Source organism: Hippopotamus amphibius, chromosome 16, assembly GCF_030028045.1.
Source record: "Hippopotamus amphibius kiboko isolate mHipAmp2 chromosome 16, mHipAmp2.hap2, whole genome shotgun sequence".
NCBI lineage: Eukaryota > Metazoa > Chordata > Mammalia > Artiodactyla > Hippopotamidae > Hippopotamus > Hippopotamus amphibius.
The window spans coordinates 61,720,217-61,740,853 of NC_080201.1; the positions used below are offsets into that span (position 1 = coordinate 61,720,217).

The following is a 20,637-nucleotide window of genomic DNA, read 5'->3' on the forward strand; positions in this document are numbered from 1 at the left end:
TTCATTTATGATGTAAGATCTTGATTGTAATATGGTGTCAAATAGCAGTTGAAAACAAAATGCCATGTAAGTATCTTTTGCTTTTTTTAATCTCTACGTTGGTAGAAGGGATAGCCAGGGGTGATCACCCTCTCCTAGGAAACATGCAAATACTTGGAGACAAAACATGTTTTATCCCACAACTGCAGTGGTGCTGTGTCTAGAGCTCAGCGATGCTGGTAAACATCCCACAGTGCACAACAAAGAAATATCTGACCCACGATGTCAATAAAAGAAAAAGTGTGGAAACCCCTGGCTGTCCAGTGGTTAGAACTCCGTGCTTTCACTGTGGGGAACATAGGTTCAATCCCTGGTTGGGGAACTAAGATCCCACAAACCATGCAGCTTGGCAAAAAAAAAAAAGAAAAAAAAAAAGAAGAAAAAAAAAATTGTACCGTGTAAACAACCAAAGGGAAGCAGGAGTGTCTATATTACTATCAGATAAAATAGATTTCAAAGAAAATGAAATTACCAAGGATAAACAGCAATGACATAATGATCAACAGGTCAATCTACCATAGTGACTAAGCAATCCTAACTGCACAAGCAACACAGAACAGCTGCAAAACACAGAACAGCTGCAAAATATGTGAAGGAATAACTGATACAACTGAAAGGACAAATAGATAAATCCAGAATTATAGTTTGAGACTTCAACACCTCTCTCTCAATAATTGATAGAACAATGACATAGAAAATGAGCAGGACATGGATGAATTCAGTAACATGATTAAATCACGGGCTCTAATCAACACTTTTAGCACACCGCTCAAAAAACAGATTACCCGTTATTTTCAAAAACATATCTCAAGATAGATGTCATCCTGGGCCATAAAATACTCAATAAATTTAGTAAAATGGAAATCATATGGAATGTGTTCACTGCCTACAGTGGAACTCAACTACAAATCAAAGTTTGCTAGGAAGTCTCCTAACACCTGGAAAATAAACCACCTACCTTTTAAAAAAATCCAATGGGTCAAAGAGGAAGACTCAAGGGAAATACACAGGCTGAAAGAAAATAAAAATACATGTCAAAATGCATTAAGTGTGAAGTCATACTGAGAGGAATCTTTAGAGCATACATATGTGTTACAAACGTAATTATAACCAAGAATAATCTCAGTTGCAGTTAAGACATGAGGAAAAAAAACGTAAACACAAATGAAGAGGAAGGAAATAAAAGTTACGGACAAAAAGTAAAATTGAAAAAAGAAATAGGCTCCCTGCACAAGAGCGGGCCGGGCGAGAACAGGAGACAAAGCCACAGAACCCATGATCGTGGTTTTCCAGGCGAAGCCTGTGATTCTCCATGCCCTTGTTTATCAAGCACCTCCTGAGGCCCAGCCCTGGGATGCAGCCCGGCAGTGGGTTCAGTCTCTCCCTGATGTATCAGCTGATGAATCCTACTCATTGATGAAATGCAGTTAACACATCAGCTGGACCTACCTCCTGAATACAGGGTGACCCGTCTGTTATTTAAAGATGTAAAAGATGCTGGAGACTTGAGAAAAAGGGCCATGGAAGGTGCCCTTGATGGCTCGTTAATAAACCCTACAGTGATTGTCAATCCATTTCAGGTACTTGTGGCAGCAAACAAAGCAGTTCACCTCTACAAATTGGGAAAAATAAAGACAAGAACTCTTATCTACGGAAATTATTTTCAATCTTTCCCCCCATTAGCAATATTTTAGAGGCCTTGAAAAAATTTGGTATCTGGGCAAATCACACTTCAATTCCGATTGCTTATATGAAGAGGGAAAAAAGTCAAGAATACCTAATATCTGAGGTAGAAGGTCGTTAGGTTTCTCTGAAAAATCTCTCAGAAATAACAAATATATAGAAGTCAAAAAGATACATAAACTATCTTCACAAGAAGAAAGTATTGGGACATTACTGGACGGTATCATTTGTAGGATGTCAACAAAAGATGTTTTGTGAAATGACAAATACTAAAAATTTTCAGCAATTATTAAAACAAAATAAATGAAAAGAGCTGGTTCACTTAAAAGATCAGTAAAATTGACAGCCCATGAGCAAAATTATCCAAGAAAATAAGAGAAAACATGAGTTTCTAATATCAAATGATTACTCTAAAACCTGTAAATACCAAAAGGATAGGAAGAGACAAAAACTACATACAATTCACAACGAAGACAAAATGGACCAATTCCTCTAAAAATACAACCTACCACAAATGACCCATGTGAAAGAGATCATTTGAATACATACTTGGAGTTGCAAATAGAATTTGTAATTTTAAAATCCCCGCCACCCAAAAAAGGAAACCTGCAGTCACAGATGGTGACTGTTAGAGCTTAAAGTACTCTATAATGTTGCTGCCTCAGCATCTATTTTGTGTAGCCAAGTGGCCTGCAAGGCCTTTAACTGACACTAACCATTCCCTTCAACACATGCCACAGGTAACAGCCCAGAGTTACAGTAAATCGAAGTTCCCTTGGGAGCAACCTGCTGGCCTAGTGTTTAGGATTCCAGGCTCTCACTGCCATGGCCCTGGTTGGGGGGGGGGAAATCCTCACATGACTCCCTCACCTTCCCTTTTCATAACCATTCTCTCCCACCACCAAGGGCCTTCCCCTTGTTCTACTTTGGATAATACCCCCTTCCCCCAGCAAAGCTTACCAATCCCTGCTCTTTTTGGTTTACATCGACCAATCCAGACAAGCCTGAAACCCCAAAGCACTGCATCCACGGACCCTAGTAAAGGAACATGCTCCAAGTCCTGCCTCATGCTTGTTGCCTGCATCCTACCTTGACTTCTAACATGACCCTTACTCCTTCAGGATCTGTGCGTCATAAACCTCTCCATTTAACATTTCCTTGTCTTTTGTTGAGTAGGGGCTGAACACGTGACACCTAGGATGTAATTCTAACAAAATTTGGACTTTTATACTGCAAGTTACAAAACGGTAATGAAAGAAATCAAAGATGACCTTTTAGTCATCTTAATGAAACATAACACATTCACTGAATTGTTAGAGAAACATACCCTATTCATTGATTGAAGACACAACATACAAATGTGAAATCACCCCAAATTAACATACCTGTTAAATGCATTTCCCATCAAGATATTTTTGTAGACGTGTTATTCTAAAATCAATATGGAAAGAAAAAAGAACAAGAACTAAAGCATCTGAAAAATATTGAAGTGGTTAGTGACTGTGGTATTGGTGGAGTGACACACATAGGACCAATGGAACAGAATGGAGAAACAAAAAATAGCTAAACAGTACAGTTGACCCTTGAATAATAGAAATCTGAACTGTGCACGTTCACTTATATGTGCTGTGTTCCCAATAAATACTACATGCTCTGAGCTTGACTGAATCTCCAGATGCCAAACTCTGGATACAGAGGGCCAACTATGAAGTTATACATGGATTTTCCACTGCTTGAGGGTCAGCACCCCGAACCCTCTGCATTGTTTAAGGGTTAACTGTACTTCCAACTAATTTTTGACTAAGGTACTAAGGTAATTGAATGAAGGTAGAATTCTAAAATTCAGTGTTGGGACTTCCCTAGTGGCACAGTGGTTAAGAATCTGCCTGCCAATGCAGGGGACAGGGCTTTGATCCCTGATCCAGGAAGATCCCACATGTCACAGAGCAACTAAGCCCATGTGCCACAACTACTGAAGCCCACACACCTAGAGGCTGTGCCTGCAACAAGAGAAGCCACTGCAATGAGGAGCCTGCACACCAAAACTAGAGAAAGCCTGCGCACAGCAAAGACCCAACGCAGCCAATAAATAAATAATTTTTTAAAATGTCAGTTACCCTAGAGTCACTACAAATCTACCTTTTCAATTTATGTACATAGTTCCAAAATTTTAGATGCAATTTTATGTCTTTTGCATCTTCTTTGCTAATTCTTGCATCATTTCTAATAGTTTCTCTAAGTAGCCCTTCGTTAATAAACCGACATTACAATCTGTCGTCAGTAATTTTGGCTGTACCCAAAAATGTTTTCTCCCTTACTCAGCTTACTTGGTTCTCATATCTCAGCTAGTCACAACACTATGCCATTATTTCAGTAGTTGACATCCCTTTACTCTTGTGGATAAAGGGAAATGTGGCTTCTGTATTCCTTGTAACAGTGAACCATTGTTGCTTCAATACATAGTTTCATCTTGGATAGTCTTTTATGCAGGATTATGTGGAATCAGTGTATCTACATCTTACTTAAATATACATTCATCAGTAATACTGGTCTATGAAATAAAGCTACGAGCATACTTCAGAAATGTTTGGTTCTAGGCCACCGCAATGAAGCAAATATTTCAATAAAGAAGGTCACACACAAGTCTGTCTCTCACCACATATAAAAGTTATGTTTATACTGTAGGCTATGAAGTATCCAATAGCATTATGTGTAAAAGGCAATGTATGTAATTTAAAAATATTTTAATGCAGCTCTTTCTCATCGTGGGGACATCCCAGTAGATGTAGATATGCAGATCTTTGCAAAGACCCTGATGGCATCCCACCTCACCAGCAGCATCTGATTTCTGGGGCAGGCAGCTAGAGGATGGTGTTACTGTCTCAGAATACAGTATCCAGAAGGGTTCTCCCTGCACTTGGGGCTTTGTCTGAGGCCAGCATCATGGAGCCTTCCCTCTGCAGCTCACCCAGAAATACAACTGGGACAAGACAACCTGCACCCCACCTGTCAACTGCCACAAAAACTGTGGCCACACCAACAACCTGTGCCCCAAGAAAAAGATCAACTAAGACCTGTCCGTTGGCTCCTCCTTTGCCAGCAGGGTGGCCTCCTGCCCAAGCAGGTGTTTCCCGTTCACTGACAAACAGAGCAGTAAAAAAAACAAGCACAAAAACAAAAATTTTAAAAAGCCCACCTTATGAAATTGCCTGGTGGTCCAGTGGTGGACTCGGTGCTTTCACTGCTGAGGGTCTAGGTTCAATCCCTAGCTGGGGAATGAAGACCCCAGAAGTTGTGCATCATGGCCAAAAAAAATTAAGTTGAACAGGACATCAAAAAAAAAAAGGGGGGGGGGGACCTCCCTGGTGGTCCATTGGGTAAGACTCTGAGCTCCCAATCCAGGGTTTGGTCCTTGGTCAGGGAACTATATCCTGCATGCATGCTGCAACTAAGAATCTGCATTCTGCAACGAAAGATCCCACGTGCTACAACTAAGACACAGCACAGCCTAAATATTTTTATAAAAAAAAAAACACCTTATTCTGAAACATGCTAGCACTCATTGGAGTACTGAGTCACAGTAATATCCATAATCATAACAAGTAATAATCAAAAAGTTTGAAATACTGCAAGAAGTACCAAAATTTGACAGAGACACGAAGAGAGGAAATGCTGTTGAAAAAAATGTGACCAGAGACTTGCTTTACACAGGGTTGCCACAAACATTTAATTAATTTGTACAAAGATGATGTAGCTGTGAAACAGTAAAGCCAAAGCACAATGAAATGAAGTATGCTTGTACAGACATAACAGTTACTGTAGCCACAATTACATGTAAAGATAACCCATCTAAAAATGATAACAGCTGCATAAAATTGGCTACAGATTGAATTACTTAAGTAAAGAAATAATTTACCTTGTTAATGTAGCAACATGGTTATCACACTTTTCTTTGCAGCCAGACAAACTGGATTCAAATCCTAATTCAGCCACTGGCTGGGATGGGACTGAATGAATCTTTAAACTTGTGTCTGTCCTCATTTCCTTCATTTGTGACATGATAATAAACATCACTTTTTTCAGAAATGAAAATTCAGTAAGTTACGCATAAAACATTAACAGACTCACTCTAATGTATGATATAATTTCAAAGTTAAGCTCACTTATTAAAGTGATTTTAAATATACATTATATTTACTTTTGTTGGATGGGAACAAACGCTATGTGGAAGATTATGTCAGTTGCCATGGAAAAAGAAGCACAAGTCTCATTTTCCCTGCAAAGTTCTCAGGCTCTGATTGTGAATACTGGTCAGTAGGAAATGGCAAAGGGGCTGCCAGGCATTTTTGCAATGATTGTCTCCTTGTCACAAACTGTATTTGGAATCTTGGGGACTGTCTATCTAATTCATCAATATATTTTCATTGACTTCAATGCATGCTTGTTAAACTCCACACACTTGATTTTCAAGTACCTGACCATACCCAACTCCTAAGTTAAAAGATTTCAGTTCACGGCACTTCCCTGGTGGTCCAGTGTTAAAGAATCCGCCTCGCAATGCAGGGGACACTGGTTGGATCCCTGGTTGGGGAACTAAGATACCACATGCCACGGGGCAAGTAAGCCCACATGCCACAACTACTGAGCTCGTGAGCCTCAACGTGAGAGCCCTAATGCCGTGTCTACAGAGCCCACATGCCACAACTACAGAGAGAAAAACCCACACACCACAACTAGAGAGAAGCCCATGCGCCACAATGAAGAGCCCACGCACAAGGAAAGATCCCACATGCCGCAACTAAGACCCAATGTAGCCAAAAAATATATAAAAGAAAATTAAAAAAAAAAATTTCAGTTCACCATCATGCCACTGCAGTTATTTTCAATGAGCTAAAGACCTAAAGGAGCTCTTTATAGTGCACCTATTTGTACCTGCATTACTTTATATGTGCACTTTCATGTCACAAACGTTTCAAAACAACTCATTGTTATCCTTCGGTGTAAAACAGACCAAAAAATATGTAAACTAAACATATAATGTGGGTCACAATACCAACTGGAAGTCCACATGTTAAGCACGTTTCCTCCCACAAGCCTCACCCAGGAACCACCAGAACACCCCAGGCCAAACACCAAGCCCTCTTCTCTGAAACAGTTTTTGAACACCTTGGATATCTCTCCTGACCTCCTAGAAAGCTGAATTCTAACACTTCAATGTTCATGGCAGTCTGAATAACCCAAGCAAACTTTCTGTGGGGTTCCACTCCATTCCAGTGAATGGGCATAGTGTAAATTAGCAACAAAAAATGTCTTGGTAGTGAATATATGAAATGTTCAGTTTATTAAACAAGAAGTTCCTGTTGTATTTCTTTCAAGAGTAAAAAACTCATGAATATTGATCTTTTCAGATTACTTCACTGAATGGTTCAAGCATAAAAGATTGTATTAATTTTATCCTTATTTCTGAAATCTTTAAATTTTCTAATATGCTCTTTATGCTTTCTACATTGTTATTTCCAGTTCATGTAAATTAAGGTGCATGCCATACATTTTATTTGATCACAGAAATAGGATATGAGGAAACATTCACATTCTGCATACTCACGAATGGAGAGCAGGTTTTAGAGGCTAACAAAACAAAACATAAAAAACAGTCCCACCCCCCCCCCAAAAAAAAATTAAAAAAAAAATAAAATAAATAAAATAAAACCTGGTGTACCCCCCCCCCCCAAAAAAAAAAAAACAGTCCCAAGGTGGAGTCACTGGGAGGACAACATACCAAATTTGACTGCAGTTTCACTGCTCCCAGTAATATGACCTTAAACCAATCACTCTGCAAGTCTGTGAACACTAGTGACGTTTGCCCTCCTTCCCCTAACCCCAAAATGTGACCTTGCCTGAAACAATTTTTTTTTTCTTAATTAATAACTTCATCCCACCCAGGTTCTGCCTACAAATGCTTTCCAGGGACTTTCCTGGTGGTGCAGTGGTTAAGAATGCACCTGCCAACGCAGGGGACACGGTTTCCATCCCTGGTCCGGAAGATCCCATGTGCTGCGGAGCAACTAAGCCTGTGCACCACAACTACTAAGCCTGTGCTCTACAGCCCATGAGCCACGGGCTACAACTACTGAAGCCCACACACCTAGAGCCTGTGCTCTGCAACAGAAGCCACCGCAATGAGAAGCCCGCGCACTGCAATGAAGAGAAAGCCCATACGCAACGAAAACCCAACGCAGCCAAAAAATAAATACATAAAAAAACTTTCCAAATTGTACAGCTCCTTTGAGCACCTCTTAATAGATGGGATGCAGCCCAATTTATGAATCACTCAAGAAAGCCAATTAAATCTTTAAATTTCCTCAGTTCAATTTCTGCATTTTAATAGAAGTACCCTGAGAGCATTGTTAGCTTCTGTTATAACATACCGAGGTGAGAGAAAACTGTGTTGGTGGAAGGTACATAATTCACCCAGGGTTATGAAAAAAGTGATTAAATTTTATTAATTCAAACATGAGACCTATGATACTTTTTGAATAAAACAGTAGCAAAATGTAATAACGGCAGTTAAATATGAATCATATACATACAGATACTATTCTGGTTCTTTCGGTTAAAATTTTCTCTCAAGATAACTGCTCTCCTAAATTTCCAAAAATAAGATAATTTTTCATTAATCATAGATATATAGTAACAGCTATTTCCATTCAATGGAGAAAGTGACCAAATTTCCCCTGCAATATTTCTACCAGATAATCAGTCCCTCGTAACCTGTCACTCTCCCATGAAAAACCCTGTCCCTTCGTGTCCTGCCTGCTCTGTTAGATGTTAGGTGGTAGAGCCTTCTTTCCTATAACCCACACTGGCCTATCTATGGACAGGCACCTGAATATAATAAACATGGTGAGTCAGGTCATAGTTTTACATTATTCTCTGCCCCTTCTTGATGCTAATTCACACAATATTAAATCTGATCATTCAACAGGGAACTCTACTCAACACTCTGTAATGTCCTATATGGGAAAAGAATCTAAAAAAGACTGGATATATGCATATGTATAACTGACTCACTTTACTGTACACCTGAAAGCAACAACACTGTAAATCAACTCCAATAAAAATTAAAAAAAATTTTTTGGACAATTCAGCATGGTTTTTCCAGGGAACATGGGTGTGAATGAACCACACCGAATGTAGTCAGTCCCTTCATTTGATGTCTTCCTTCCAGAGACCATCATGAAAGGCCTGTAATGAAGGCAGAAGATCAACAGACTTCAAACTTCAGGTTGAAAGGCATAAATAGTAATGTAGCCTTTTCAAAACAAAAACATATAATTAAATATTTATACACTGAAGATAATGGGGTATTTTCTCACATGTCCTTCTTCCTGTCATATACACATCACGTCATGAACTTTGGCATATTGTGACTTGTAATGACACTGCAGTATGTAATATCTGAGACTTCTCTCAGATAACTGGAGACCTTTATTCCTAGTATGAATTTTCTGATGTATGAATTGTTACAAATGCTCAAAAAGTTTTTAAAAATTTAAATACTGGGAGAATCCTTAAGAATCCTTTCATTAGCAAGGGTTCTCTCAATGTAAGTTCTCTGGTGAACACTGAGGACACACTGTTTCTTAAAGGTGTTTCCATGTTCAGTATATCTGTATAGTTTCTGTTCTGCATGAATTCTCTCATGCCAAAGGTAGGGATACTTGATGAAAAAATGTAAAACATTCATTACATTTGTAAGGTTACTTTTCAACATCAATTCTCCTTGTTCCAGTTTCGATCTTCAGATACAACCCTTATCATACAAACTGCTATTGTGTGCTGTCTCTCAAAGATGTAAATATATTCTGAAGTCTAGTACATTGTGAGACCTGGGGAAAAACCTCTGCCCATGTAGTTTCATGGTTTCTCTTCAATATGGACTCTGCTGTTGCAGAATACCTGAAATCACGGAAAAGTTTTGCCACACTCACAGCATTTTTAAAGCTTTGCTTCAGCATGTTCCCCAACTTGGGATCTTTGGCAGAATCCTTACCACACACATTACATTTATGTAGTTTCTCTCCAGGATTAATTATTCCTATATCTGGTGACAACTGAGCAATAATTAAGACACTTTGCCACAATCACTGCATTTTTAAGTATGAAGTATTTGGTGAAATCTGAGTTTAAGGCACAACCTACAAGCTCTGCCACATTCAGCATATCTGTAATGTTCAGTCCAGTCTGAATTGATATGATTGGCAAGATGTGAGCTACGAGTAACGGTTTTCCACAAACATGGTATTTGTGGGGTAATCTCCAGAAAGAATTATTTGATGAATGAATTCCTTATCTAAAGGCCTTGTCACACTAAAGATACTTACCTGACTTGTATCCAGTATGACTTTTCTTATGAAGCATAAGGTGTAAACACCTGCTAAAAGCATTGTCACATTTATTACATTTTTTAAAGTCTCTCACCAGTGTGGATTTCCTGATGGTTAAGTTCAGCTTGAAAACACAGTGAAGTACTTGCCACACTCATTACATTTGTAAGGTTTCTCTCCAGCATGAATTCTTTGATGATTTGCAAGATGTGAATTTTGACTAAAGGCCTTGCCACATGCATTACATTTGTAAGGTTTCTCTCCAGAATGAATTCTCTGATGACGTGTAAGGTTTGATTTTTGACCGAAGCCCTTGCCACACTCATTACACTTGTAAGGTTTCTCTCCAGTATGAATTCTGTGATGAATTGCAACGTGTGAATTTTTATTAAACACTTTGCCACATACCTCACATTTATATAATTTTTCCTGTGCGTGGATTATCTGATGTGCAGTAAGATGTGAGCTCCTACAAAAGGTTTTGTCACATACATGACATTTGTAAAGCTTCTCTCTGGTATGACTCCTGTAGTGACAGGCACGTTGTGACCTGCGACAGAAACACTGGCCACACACATCACATTCATATGGTTTCTCTCCTGTATGAATTACCTGATGGTCGGTTAAGGATGAACGCACACTAAAGGCTTTGCCACACGCATCACATTTGTAAGGCTTCTCTCCAGTGTGAATTCTTTGATGACTTGCAAGACGTGATTTTTGACTAAAGGCCTTGCCACACTCATTACATTTGTAAAGTTTCTCTCCAGTATGAATTCTGTGATGAATTACAACATGTGAATTTTCATTAAACACTTTGCTACATACCTCACATTTATATAATTTTTCCCCTATGTGGATTATCTGATGTGCAGTAAGATGTGAGCTCCTACGACAGGTTTTGTCACATACATGACATTTGTAAAGCTTCTCCCTGGTATGAATCCTGTAATGACAGGCACGTTGTGACCTGCGACAGAAACACTGGCCACACACATCACATTCATATGGTTTCTCTCCTGTATGAATTACCTGATGGTCAGTTAAGGATGAACGCACACTAAAGGCTTTGCCACACGTATCACATTTGTAAGGTTTCTCTCCAGTGTGAACTTTGCGATGAGCTACAAGGTTTGAATTTCGACTAAAGACTTTGCCACATACTTCACATTTGTTTAATTTCTCTGCTACGTGGATTACTTGATGTCTAGTGAAGTAAGAGCTCCGATAAAAGGTTTTGCCACACTTGTTACACTTATAAGGTCTTTTTCTGTGTGCTTCCTGGTCTTGTGTCTGTACTGATGGATGCGTAATATCATTCCCACAGATGGCAGGCATGTTGGTTTCGACACTAGGAGGAATTCTCTGAAGTGGTGAAGATGAGAAACTGTTAGTAAACTTCTCGATTTCATTACATTTGTAAATTATTCCTTCAGTTTGAAATACCTGCAGTTTATCCTGAAATTGTAATCCAAGCCTATTTCCAAGAGGCTTATTTCCTGCATCCCTTCTACCATGTCCATCTCTTCCATCAGTGAGATCTCCTTTTGGGGTTACAGGCATTTCTTTGTCATTGCTTTCATCATCTCTGCCCTGACACTCAAAGTCATATGACATATTTTCCTGGATTTTCCCAAGGTAAAAATGCTGGAATTCATGGCTTTCATGTATTCCTGACATGACTGTTTGGAATATGTCTCCTGCATCACTGTTCACTTGTGGTTGAAATTTCTTGATCACATGTATATCAGAGACACCTATAAGATATTAAAAAAAAATTGGTACCTTTTTTCATTACAATTCATAAATACATGTTTCAGGTTGAATATATGCTATTACACCAAAAGTAATACAGCAAACAGAGTTACGAAACTTCCAAGCCATGATCTAAAAATTTTAGGAACACCAATGGGGTAGGATTCTTTCGTAAAGAGTCACATATAAACCAAATTAATTATAGGATAGCCTAGTTTCAGACACTCTAGGACAAAAGCATGCACACTGTTGAAACTAATGTTAGCTCTCAAAGAAAGGATATTTTCCCACTGTGATCCCAAAGCACATACCAACTAAAAGTAAATATCTGCTATCTCATAACTGCAGAGAAAAAAAATTGTACTCTACATACAACCTGCATACTTACTATGTAGAAATAAATGCTACAGTATAGACATAATGGTAAATAATGCAAAACAAGCTTATCTACTAACTCATCTAAGTAACTGGTAGTCTGGAACTGTGAAACAAAGCCTAGAGAAAATGAATTTGTTAAATTAATTCTTAAACAGAATGTTTCTAAGTACCCATGAAGAATATGCATTTTATAGCATCAAACAATGATGCGTATCACTTGTATTGCATAATACATGTTTAAAGACAATCATTTGTAAACCACAATTTAAAATTATTAAATAAAATGTTCTCCAGTCATGTAACAGCCAATCAATAGAACAAGCCCTACCTACCCAGTGCCCTTAAATTATCCATTTCACTGATTTCAGATATATGTAATACAGAGTTTGTCTGTTTATTCATTGATTGATTGACTGCTGTGCACTCTGCTTGAGGGACCTCAGTTCGCGACCTGGGATTGAACCCGGGCCATGGCCGTGAAAGCACAGAGTCCACCAGGGAATTCACTAAATTTATTAACTAGGGTCAGGCACAGTGTTGTTGAGAACAAATTGCAAAAGAAAAACACACATGATACAATGCAATGAAATATTTCATAATAAACTTAACAGAATATTAATATATATTAATATATCTTTTTATACAAAAGTAACATCTGGGACTTCCCTGGTGGCACAGTGGTTAAGAATCCACCTGCCAGGCCTTCCTAGGTGGTGCAGTGGTTAAGAATCCGCCTGACAATGCAGAGGTCACGGGTTCGATCCCAGCTCCAGGAAGATCCCACATGCCACGGAGCAACTAAGCCCGTGTGCCAAAAAAATAAAAAATAAAATAATAAAAAAAAAAAGAAAAGAAAAACTATAAAAAAAAAAAAAAAAGACTCCACCTGCCAATGCAGGGGACACGGGTTCGAGCCCTGGTCCAGGGAGATGCCACATGCTCCGGAGCTACTAAGCCCGTGCACCACAACTCTACAGCCTGAGAGCCACAACTACTGAGCCCACGAGCTACAACTACTGAAGTGCACGCACCTAGAGCCCATGCTCCACAACAAGAGAAGCCACCGCACTGGGAAGCCTGTGCACCGCAACAAAGAGTAGCCCCAACTTGCTACAACTCGAGAGAGCCCACATGCAGCAACGAAGACCCAACACAGCCAAAAAACAAACAAACAAAAAAGTAACATCTGAGTCTTTACTATGAAACATGCAATATTCTAAGCCATGTAAGAGCACTAATGTGTTTTAAAAGGCTTGAGGTAAATTACGAAGATTTTTGAAATGAGGGCACTAGACTCACAGGTTTTATGTACATAACCCCAATTTACTCAGGAAGTAGTCAAGAGAAGCAGGATTTGAACCTGGACCTACAGGACACCAATTTCTTAAGCATGACTGCTCACAGGCTGTATAGATTACAAAATATGACAACAAACACCAGGCTGTTTAGGAAAAAAAAACTCCAAGAGAGAACCAAGAATTGAGATGTGCAACTAATAATGTTATTCAGCCGTTCCCTCCACTCCTGGAAATGGTTTCTGAGTTATCATGGCTGTACATTATGGATTTAGGTTGTCCTGAGAATGGCGTTTAATGGATGAAGAAGGGTCACTTTTACAGGGTGAGTAGTCTGGGAAGGTGGAGGGATGGGTGAAGAAGTGCTGTGGAAACTAGGGTGATCAGGAGAACAATTTAAACTTAAATATGCTAGAAAATAACACTGTTTCTATCCATACTAAGGTACCCTGTGAGGTAAAGTCAGGAATGAGAAAGGGCCAGAGTGGCGCACATGGAGTAAACGGGTTTGTGACAGCACCGCTTGTGGCTGCATATCTGTGGAAATATAACTACATGAGGGCAACTAAAACACTAACATTAAAAGAAAAGAGAAATTGGTTTGGTAAATATAATGTTGCTAATACTGTCCCGTTTTGAAGTATAGGAATTACACTATGCACATGGGACAGAAATGAAAGATGTAAAAAGAGAGAAAGTGTGATGCTCTAGGACAAAAGCAAGTTTATATCTATTACAACATTTGCTATGTAATGTATCAAACTGAATATTCCATTTGTTATTTTTCCATTCATATATTCAATGGAAACACACATAATACTCCAGGAGACTGTAAAAGAATGTTCTTGGCAGGAACCAGAAGGAAAAACCAGGAAATGACTATCAAATGGAGAAGGACGAGTTAATGCTGTGCACACACATGCAGATTAAAGTTCCTGTATCAGTGGTACAGGAAAGCAGGGGACCATGATTTCCCAATGATCATTTCCTGGCTGGGTGTGCAGAGTTCGTACAGGAAAACAACGCTAGCAGGAGGTGTTTGCCAAAGTCTGAGCATTTTAAGATGCAATCACTTTAAGTAAAGAAGTAAAGAAAGAAAAATCTTACTGAAATATTAGTTGTATAACATACTTTAAAAAAAGAAATTTAACGGTTTTGGTATATAAAATGTTTACACTAACATTCCTTGTTACTAAAAACAGTGTTCCTTTTGCTGGCCTAATTACTGGAAACCACATCGTTACATTCCTTAACAGAATCTCAGCAAGAAAAAGAATGAGGAGCCATGTCGGCAGGATGGCAGAAGAGTAAACCAGAGATATTCATTAACCCGTGAGGAAACTACGTTAGAAACAATACACACCGGGCCTTCCCTGATGGTCCCCAGTGGGTAAGACTCCAAGCTCCCAATGCAGAGGACCTGGGTTTGTTCCCTGGTTGGTGGAACTAGATCCTGCACGCATGTTGCAACTAAGAGTTTGTGTGCCATAACTAAGGAGTCCACAAGCCACAGCTAAGACTTGGCACAACCAAAATAAATTAAAAAAAAAAAAACAGGAAACAACAATACACAAACAGCTAACTGTTTCAGAAACCCCTAGAAACCAGTAAAGAAGCTGCAGCCCTCAAACAAATGCCTACCCCCATAACACTAAACCAAAAACTGTAGGGAAGTTCAGGGACGATTTGCTCACCTTTGACCCATTCTCCTCCTAACATACTGCTGTGATATTGAACAGGGGGAAGCCTCCCTATACCCAGATCTTTCCTCAGGAGGAAATATAAATCAAAACCACAGTGAGATATCACCTCACACCCCTTAGAAGGGGTATCATAAAAAACATAAGACATAACAAGTATTGAGCAGAATGTGGAAAAAAATGGATCACCAATTGCCCTGTTGGGAAGAATATAAATTGTTGCAGCCACTATGGAAGACAGTATATAATTTCCTCAAAATATTTTTTAAATAACTTATTTATTCACTCATTTACTTATTTATTGGCTGTGTTGGGTCTTTGTTGCTGGACATGGGCTTTCTCTAGTTGGGGCGAGCAGGGGCTACTCTTCATTGTGGTGTGTGGGCTCCTCATTGCAGTGGTTTCTCCTGCTACAGAGCATGGGCTCTAGGTGCAGGGGCTTCAGTAGTTGCGGCACACGAGCTCAACAGCTGTGGCTCACGGGCTCTAGAGCACAGGCTCACTAGTTGTGGCTCATGGGCTTAGCTGCATGTGGGATCTTCCCAGCCCAGGGATCGAACCTGTGTCCCCTGCATTGGCAGGCGGATTCTTAACCACTGCGCCTCCTCAAAATATTAAAAAAAAAACCCTACTATCATATAATGCAGCAATTCCACTGCTGGGTATATGTATATATCGAACAAAATAAAATCACTGGGGACTTCCCTGGTGGAGCAACTAAGCCCACTTGGCAGTGGTTAAGAAAACGCCGGCCAATGCAGGGAACACAGGTTCGATCCCTGCTCCAGGAAGATCCCACATTCTGTGGAGCAGCTAATAAGCCCAAGCACCACACTACTGAGCTTGAGCTCTAGAGCCTGTGAGCCATAACCACTGAGCCCATGTGCCACAACTACTGAAGCCCACGTGCCTAAAGCCTGTGCTCTACAAGAGAAGTCACTGCAATAAGAATCCCATGCACCACAACAAAGAGTAGCCCCCACTCACCTCAAGTAGAGAAAGCCTGCATGCAGCAACAAAGACCCAATGCAGCCAAAAAAAAAAATCTCCATATTTAAAAAATAAAAAAATACTGAATGATGTCACTTATATGTGGAATATATATGTATAGGAACAAAAGAGGCAAAAGCTAGCATAAGTAGAAAAAAGAAGTAGATTAGAGATAAACGAAACAGAGAATATAAACTACAGAAAAACCACAACACTACAACATGGTTCTTTGAAAAGGACGAAAACACTGACAAACACTTATGTACACTTACTCACAAAGAGAATACTCAAATGACTGAAATCAGAAATGAAAGTGGGGACATCACAACTGATTACAAATGATTCTACAGAAATCAAAACAATTCTCAAAGAACACTAAGAAGAATTCTATACTTAAATGTTGGATAACCCAGAAGAAATGGATACTCTCCTAGAAAACATAACCTATTGAGACTGGATCGTGGGGACTTCCCTTGTGGTCCAGCAGTAAAGAATTCGTCTCGCAATGCAGGAGACGCGGGTTTGGTCAGGGAGCTAAGATCCCAAAGACCATGGAGCAACTAAGCCCACATGGCACAACTAGAGAGAGAAAAGAAGCCTGCACGCCACAACTACAGGGACGCCCACGCACCTCAACGAAAGATCCCATGTGCTGCAACTAAGACGTGACATGACAAAAAAAAAAAAAAGACTGGATCATGAATAAATTAAAAAATCTGAACAGACCTATTCCTAGTAAGGCAGTTGAATCACTAATCAAAAACCATACAACAAAGAAAAGCCAGATGGCTCCACTGCAGAATTCCACTCAAGATTTACAAACAATTAATATCAATCTTAACTTTAATTCTTCAAAACAACTGAAAGAAAGAGAACAGTTCCAAACTCCCTCTATATGGCCAGAATTACTCTAATACCAAAGTCAGACAAAGACACTACATGAAAACCAGAGGCTAAAATCTCTAATGAATAATGATACAAAAACCATCAAAAAATAATAGTAAACTGACACCAACAGCACATTAAAAAGATTATATACTGTGACTAATGGGGATATACTTTTGAATGTAAGGATGGTTCAACATATGAAAATCTTCCAATGTAAAATAGCACATTCACAGAATGAAAGAAAAAAAAAAAAAACTACATGATCATCTCAACTGACGCAGAATAAGCATTTGACAAGCGTTTCATGATAAAGAAAACATTCAGCAAACTAGAAATAAAAAAATACTACCTCAGCATAATAAAGGACATATAGTAATAGCCCACAGCTAACGTCACACCCAATGGGGAATGACTTAAAGCTTTTCCTCCAAGATCAGGAACAAGACAAGGATACCTTCTCTTACTATTTCTAAAAACATTACTGAAAGTGCTAGCAAGAGCAGGTAGTAATATAGATAAAAGGTATACAAACAGAAAAGGGAAGAATTTTTTGTTTACAACCTACATGACCTAATGTGTAGAAAAAACTGAAGATTCCACACACACACAAAAATCCTGCTGAAACTAACAAATGAATTCAGAAATTTTACAAGACAAAAATAAAATATGTAGTTATAACCTTATCCAAGGAGGGAAATGTTTTTACACTATAATCTAAAAACACTGCTGAAAAATATTAGAAAAGATACCAACAACTGCAAAGATATCCCAAGTTCATGGACTGGAAGGCAATACTGTCAAGATGTCAATACTACCCAAAGTGATCAACAGATTCAACACAATCCTTAGCAAAGTCCCAACAGTGTTTCTTTAAGAAACAGATAAATCCACCCTAAGATTCAAATGCAATCTCAAAAGACCCCCAGAGCAAAAACAAGTTTGAAAAAAACAAAGTTGGAGGTCTTACAATTATTTCAAAATTATCACAAAGCCAATAAACTAATCAAACTGGCAGGGTACTGGCGTAAAGACAGAGAGAAGAGTGGAATAGAACAGAGATGTCAGAAATAAACTCTTGTGTATATGGTCCAATGATGCTCCACAGGGTGTCAATACCACCCAGTGGGGGAAGGTCAGTCTACTGAACTATGTTGAGAGGAGGAGATCAAAATGGTGCAGTAGAAGGACGTGGAGCTCACCTTCTCCCACAAACACATCAAAAACACATCTATACGTGGAACAATTCTCACAGAATACCAACTGAAAGCTGGCAGAAGATCTCATACAACAAAAGCTGCGAGAAAGATCCCCACTTAACCTGTTAGGACAAAATGGGGAGAAAAGGAATCGGGACAGGAACTGCACCCCTGGGAGGGAGCTGTGAAAGAAAGGTTCCCACATCCCGGGACACTCCTTGACTGGCTGAGATGTCTGCCAGGACAGGGAGGGAGCTTTAGACGCTTGAGAGGAGAGCGCAGGAGCCGGCCTGTGGCCACGTAGGGTAGGGAGAAACAAGCAGATGGTCCTTGCTGTGTGTGTTGCTGCACTTCCCAGCCCAAGACGTGTGCCTGCTGGTATATGCAGAACTGGGTGCTGAAACTTGGGCTTCAGCAGACATACTCAGGAGAGGATTCAGTTCTGCTGTGCAGAGATGGCCCAAAGGTCCTGGAGTGTGGTCTGGGCCACAGTTGGGGCTGTGTGCAGGACAGAGTACAGGTGCACAATAGGGGCCCCATTATCAATGCACAAAGCGAGGAACGTGGGTCTGCCACAGTAGCCTCGCTGTCAGGGTGCTCACAGAGAGGTGCAGCTCTGGCCAATGCAGGCTTGGGGAGTGTGCATGGATGGCAGGTTTTGGGAGCACGCACATGTCACTGAAGGTCTGACCCGATTATTGGCACTCTTGCAGCAGAGATGAGCCTGAGGGAGGCACCAGCAGCAGCAAACTTTGTGGGCTCACACACGCAGAGGTGGGGCTGAATCTAAGCCCATTCATTACTGGTGCTCCTGCAGTGGAAGTAGGTCCACACACTGGGTAGCAGGCAGTGTCACAGAGTCACACATCCCAGTTGAGAGCTACTGGGGAGCTCTCTTCCCAGCAGGGTGATCCGGTCCTGCCTACCTCACATCACAGCTTAGAACTGGATCTGGAGGCTTCTACTCCAACAACAACTACTCCAACTACACAGCCAAAAAGAGGTCCTGCCAAACATCCAGTGTAGGCTCTGGTCACCACAACAAGCACACCACCTATCCAGAGGACAATGGCCAGCACACCCTGACAGACAAGGCAAGCATCCACACCAAAACAGCCCCTGAACCAACAATACTGGACTCACACACACAGTCCAGTCAAGGACACTCCCACATGAAAGCAGCCCTTCAAGACCACAGTAGGTAACTGTTGCTCCTAAATTCAGAGTCAGAGAAATATCAAGTAAAATGAAAAAGCAGAGGAATACTCCCAATTAAAAGAACAAGACAAATTCCTTGAAACAAACAAAAAAAAATTAAACAGACCTCTCCAGTCTGTAAGACCTCAAGTTCAAAAAGGAGGTGATAAAAATGCTAAAGGAATTAAGAAAGACTATTGATAGAAATGCAGATTACTGTAGCAAGGAACTAGGAAACATAAAAGAGGAGCCAATCAAAATTAGACAACTCAACTGTGAAATAAAAACTGAACTAAAGGCAATGGAGAGCAGACTGAGGCAGAAGAACAAATAAGTGATCTGGAAAACAGAATAATGGAAGTTACACAATCAAAACAGCAGACAGACCTACACCAAGACATATTAAAATGGCAAAAGTTAAACAGAGGATTCTAAAGGCAGCAAGAGAAAAATAAAGAGTCAGTTACAAGGGAGTCCCCATAAGGCTATCAGCTGAGTTCTCTACAGAAGTTTTGCAGACCAGAAGGTAGCAGCAGGATATATTCAAAGTCCTGAAAGGGACAAACCTGCAACCTAGAATACTCTACCCAGCAAGATTATCATTTAGAATAGAAGGAGGACTTCCTAGGTGGTGCAGTGGTTATGAATCCTCCTGCCAATGCAGGGGACACAGGTTCGATCCCTGCCCCAGGGAGATACCACATGCCGCGGAGCAACTAAGCCTGTGTGCCACAACTATTGAGCCCATGTGCAGCAACTACTGAAGCCCACATGCCTAGAGCCCGTGCTCCGCAACAAGAGAAGCCACCACAATGAGGAGCCCATGCACCACGATGAAGAGTAGCCCCTGCTTGCCCGCAACTAGAGAAAGCCAGTGTGCAACAATGAAGACTCAACACAACCAATAAAATAAAAATAAAAATAAAAATAAAAATAGAAAGAGGTAATTTTTCAGACAAGCAAAAACTAAAAGAATACAGCAATCCTAAACCCACCCTAAAAGAAATATTGAAAGATCTTCTCTAAATAGAAAAGAAGCAAGAATCTATAGGAAAAGGAAAAATCACAATACAAAAGACAAATATATAAAAGTATTGAAGATCACATAAATGAGCCAATTCATAAAGTA

General features: G+C 39.9%; 2 protein-coding genes and 1 pseudogene across 13 annotated transcripts in view; 2 read left to right on the top strand and 1 right to left on the bottom strand.

Annotated features, from left to right (window-relative positions):
- The window catches only part of LOC130838297 (zinc finger protein 208-like), a 325,381-nt gene that overhangs the window by 99,182 nt on the left and 205,562 nt on the right, over window positions 1–20,637 (top strand).
- LOC130838288 (zinc finger protein 160-like) overlaps window positions 613–20,637 on the bottom strand; it is a 53,734-nt gene continuing 33,709 nt past the window's right edge. For 7 of the 12 annotated variants that reach the window (XM_057711159.1, XM_057711161.1, XM_057711167.1 and 4 more), the window contains one exon: window positions 7,439–11,866. In XM_057711159.1, coding sequence (XP_057567142.1) covers window positions 10,230–11,866 — 1,637 coding nt within the window. In that variant the 3' untranslated portion in view covers window positions 7,439–10,229. Of the gene's footprint in view, window positions 1,652–7,438; window positions 11,867–20,637 lie in introns of those variants that run through there. The other 5 variants (XR_009049650.1, XM_057711163.1, XR_009049649.1 and 2 more) reach the window with 5 other exon arrangements.
- On the top strand, window positions 1,461–1,980 carry LOC130838292 (EKC/KEOPS complex subunit TPRKB-like; annotated as a pseudogene).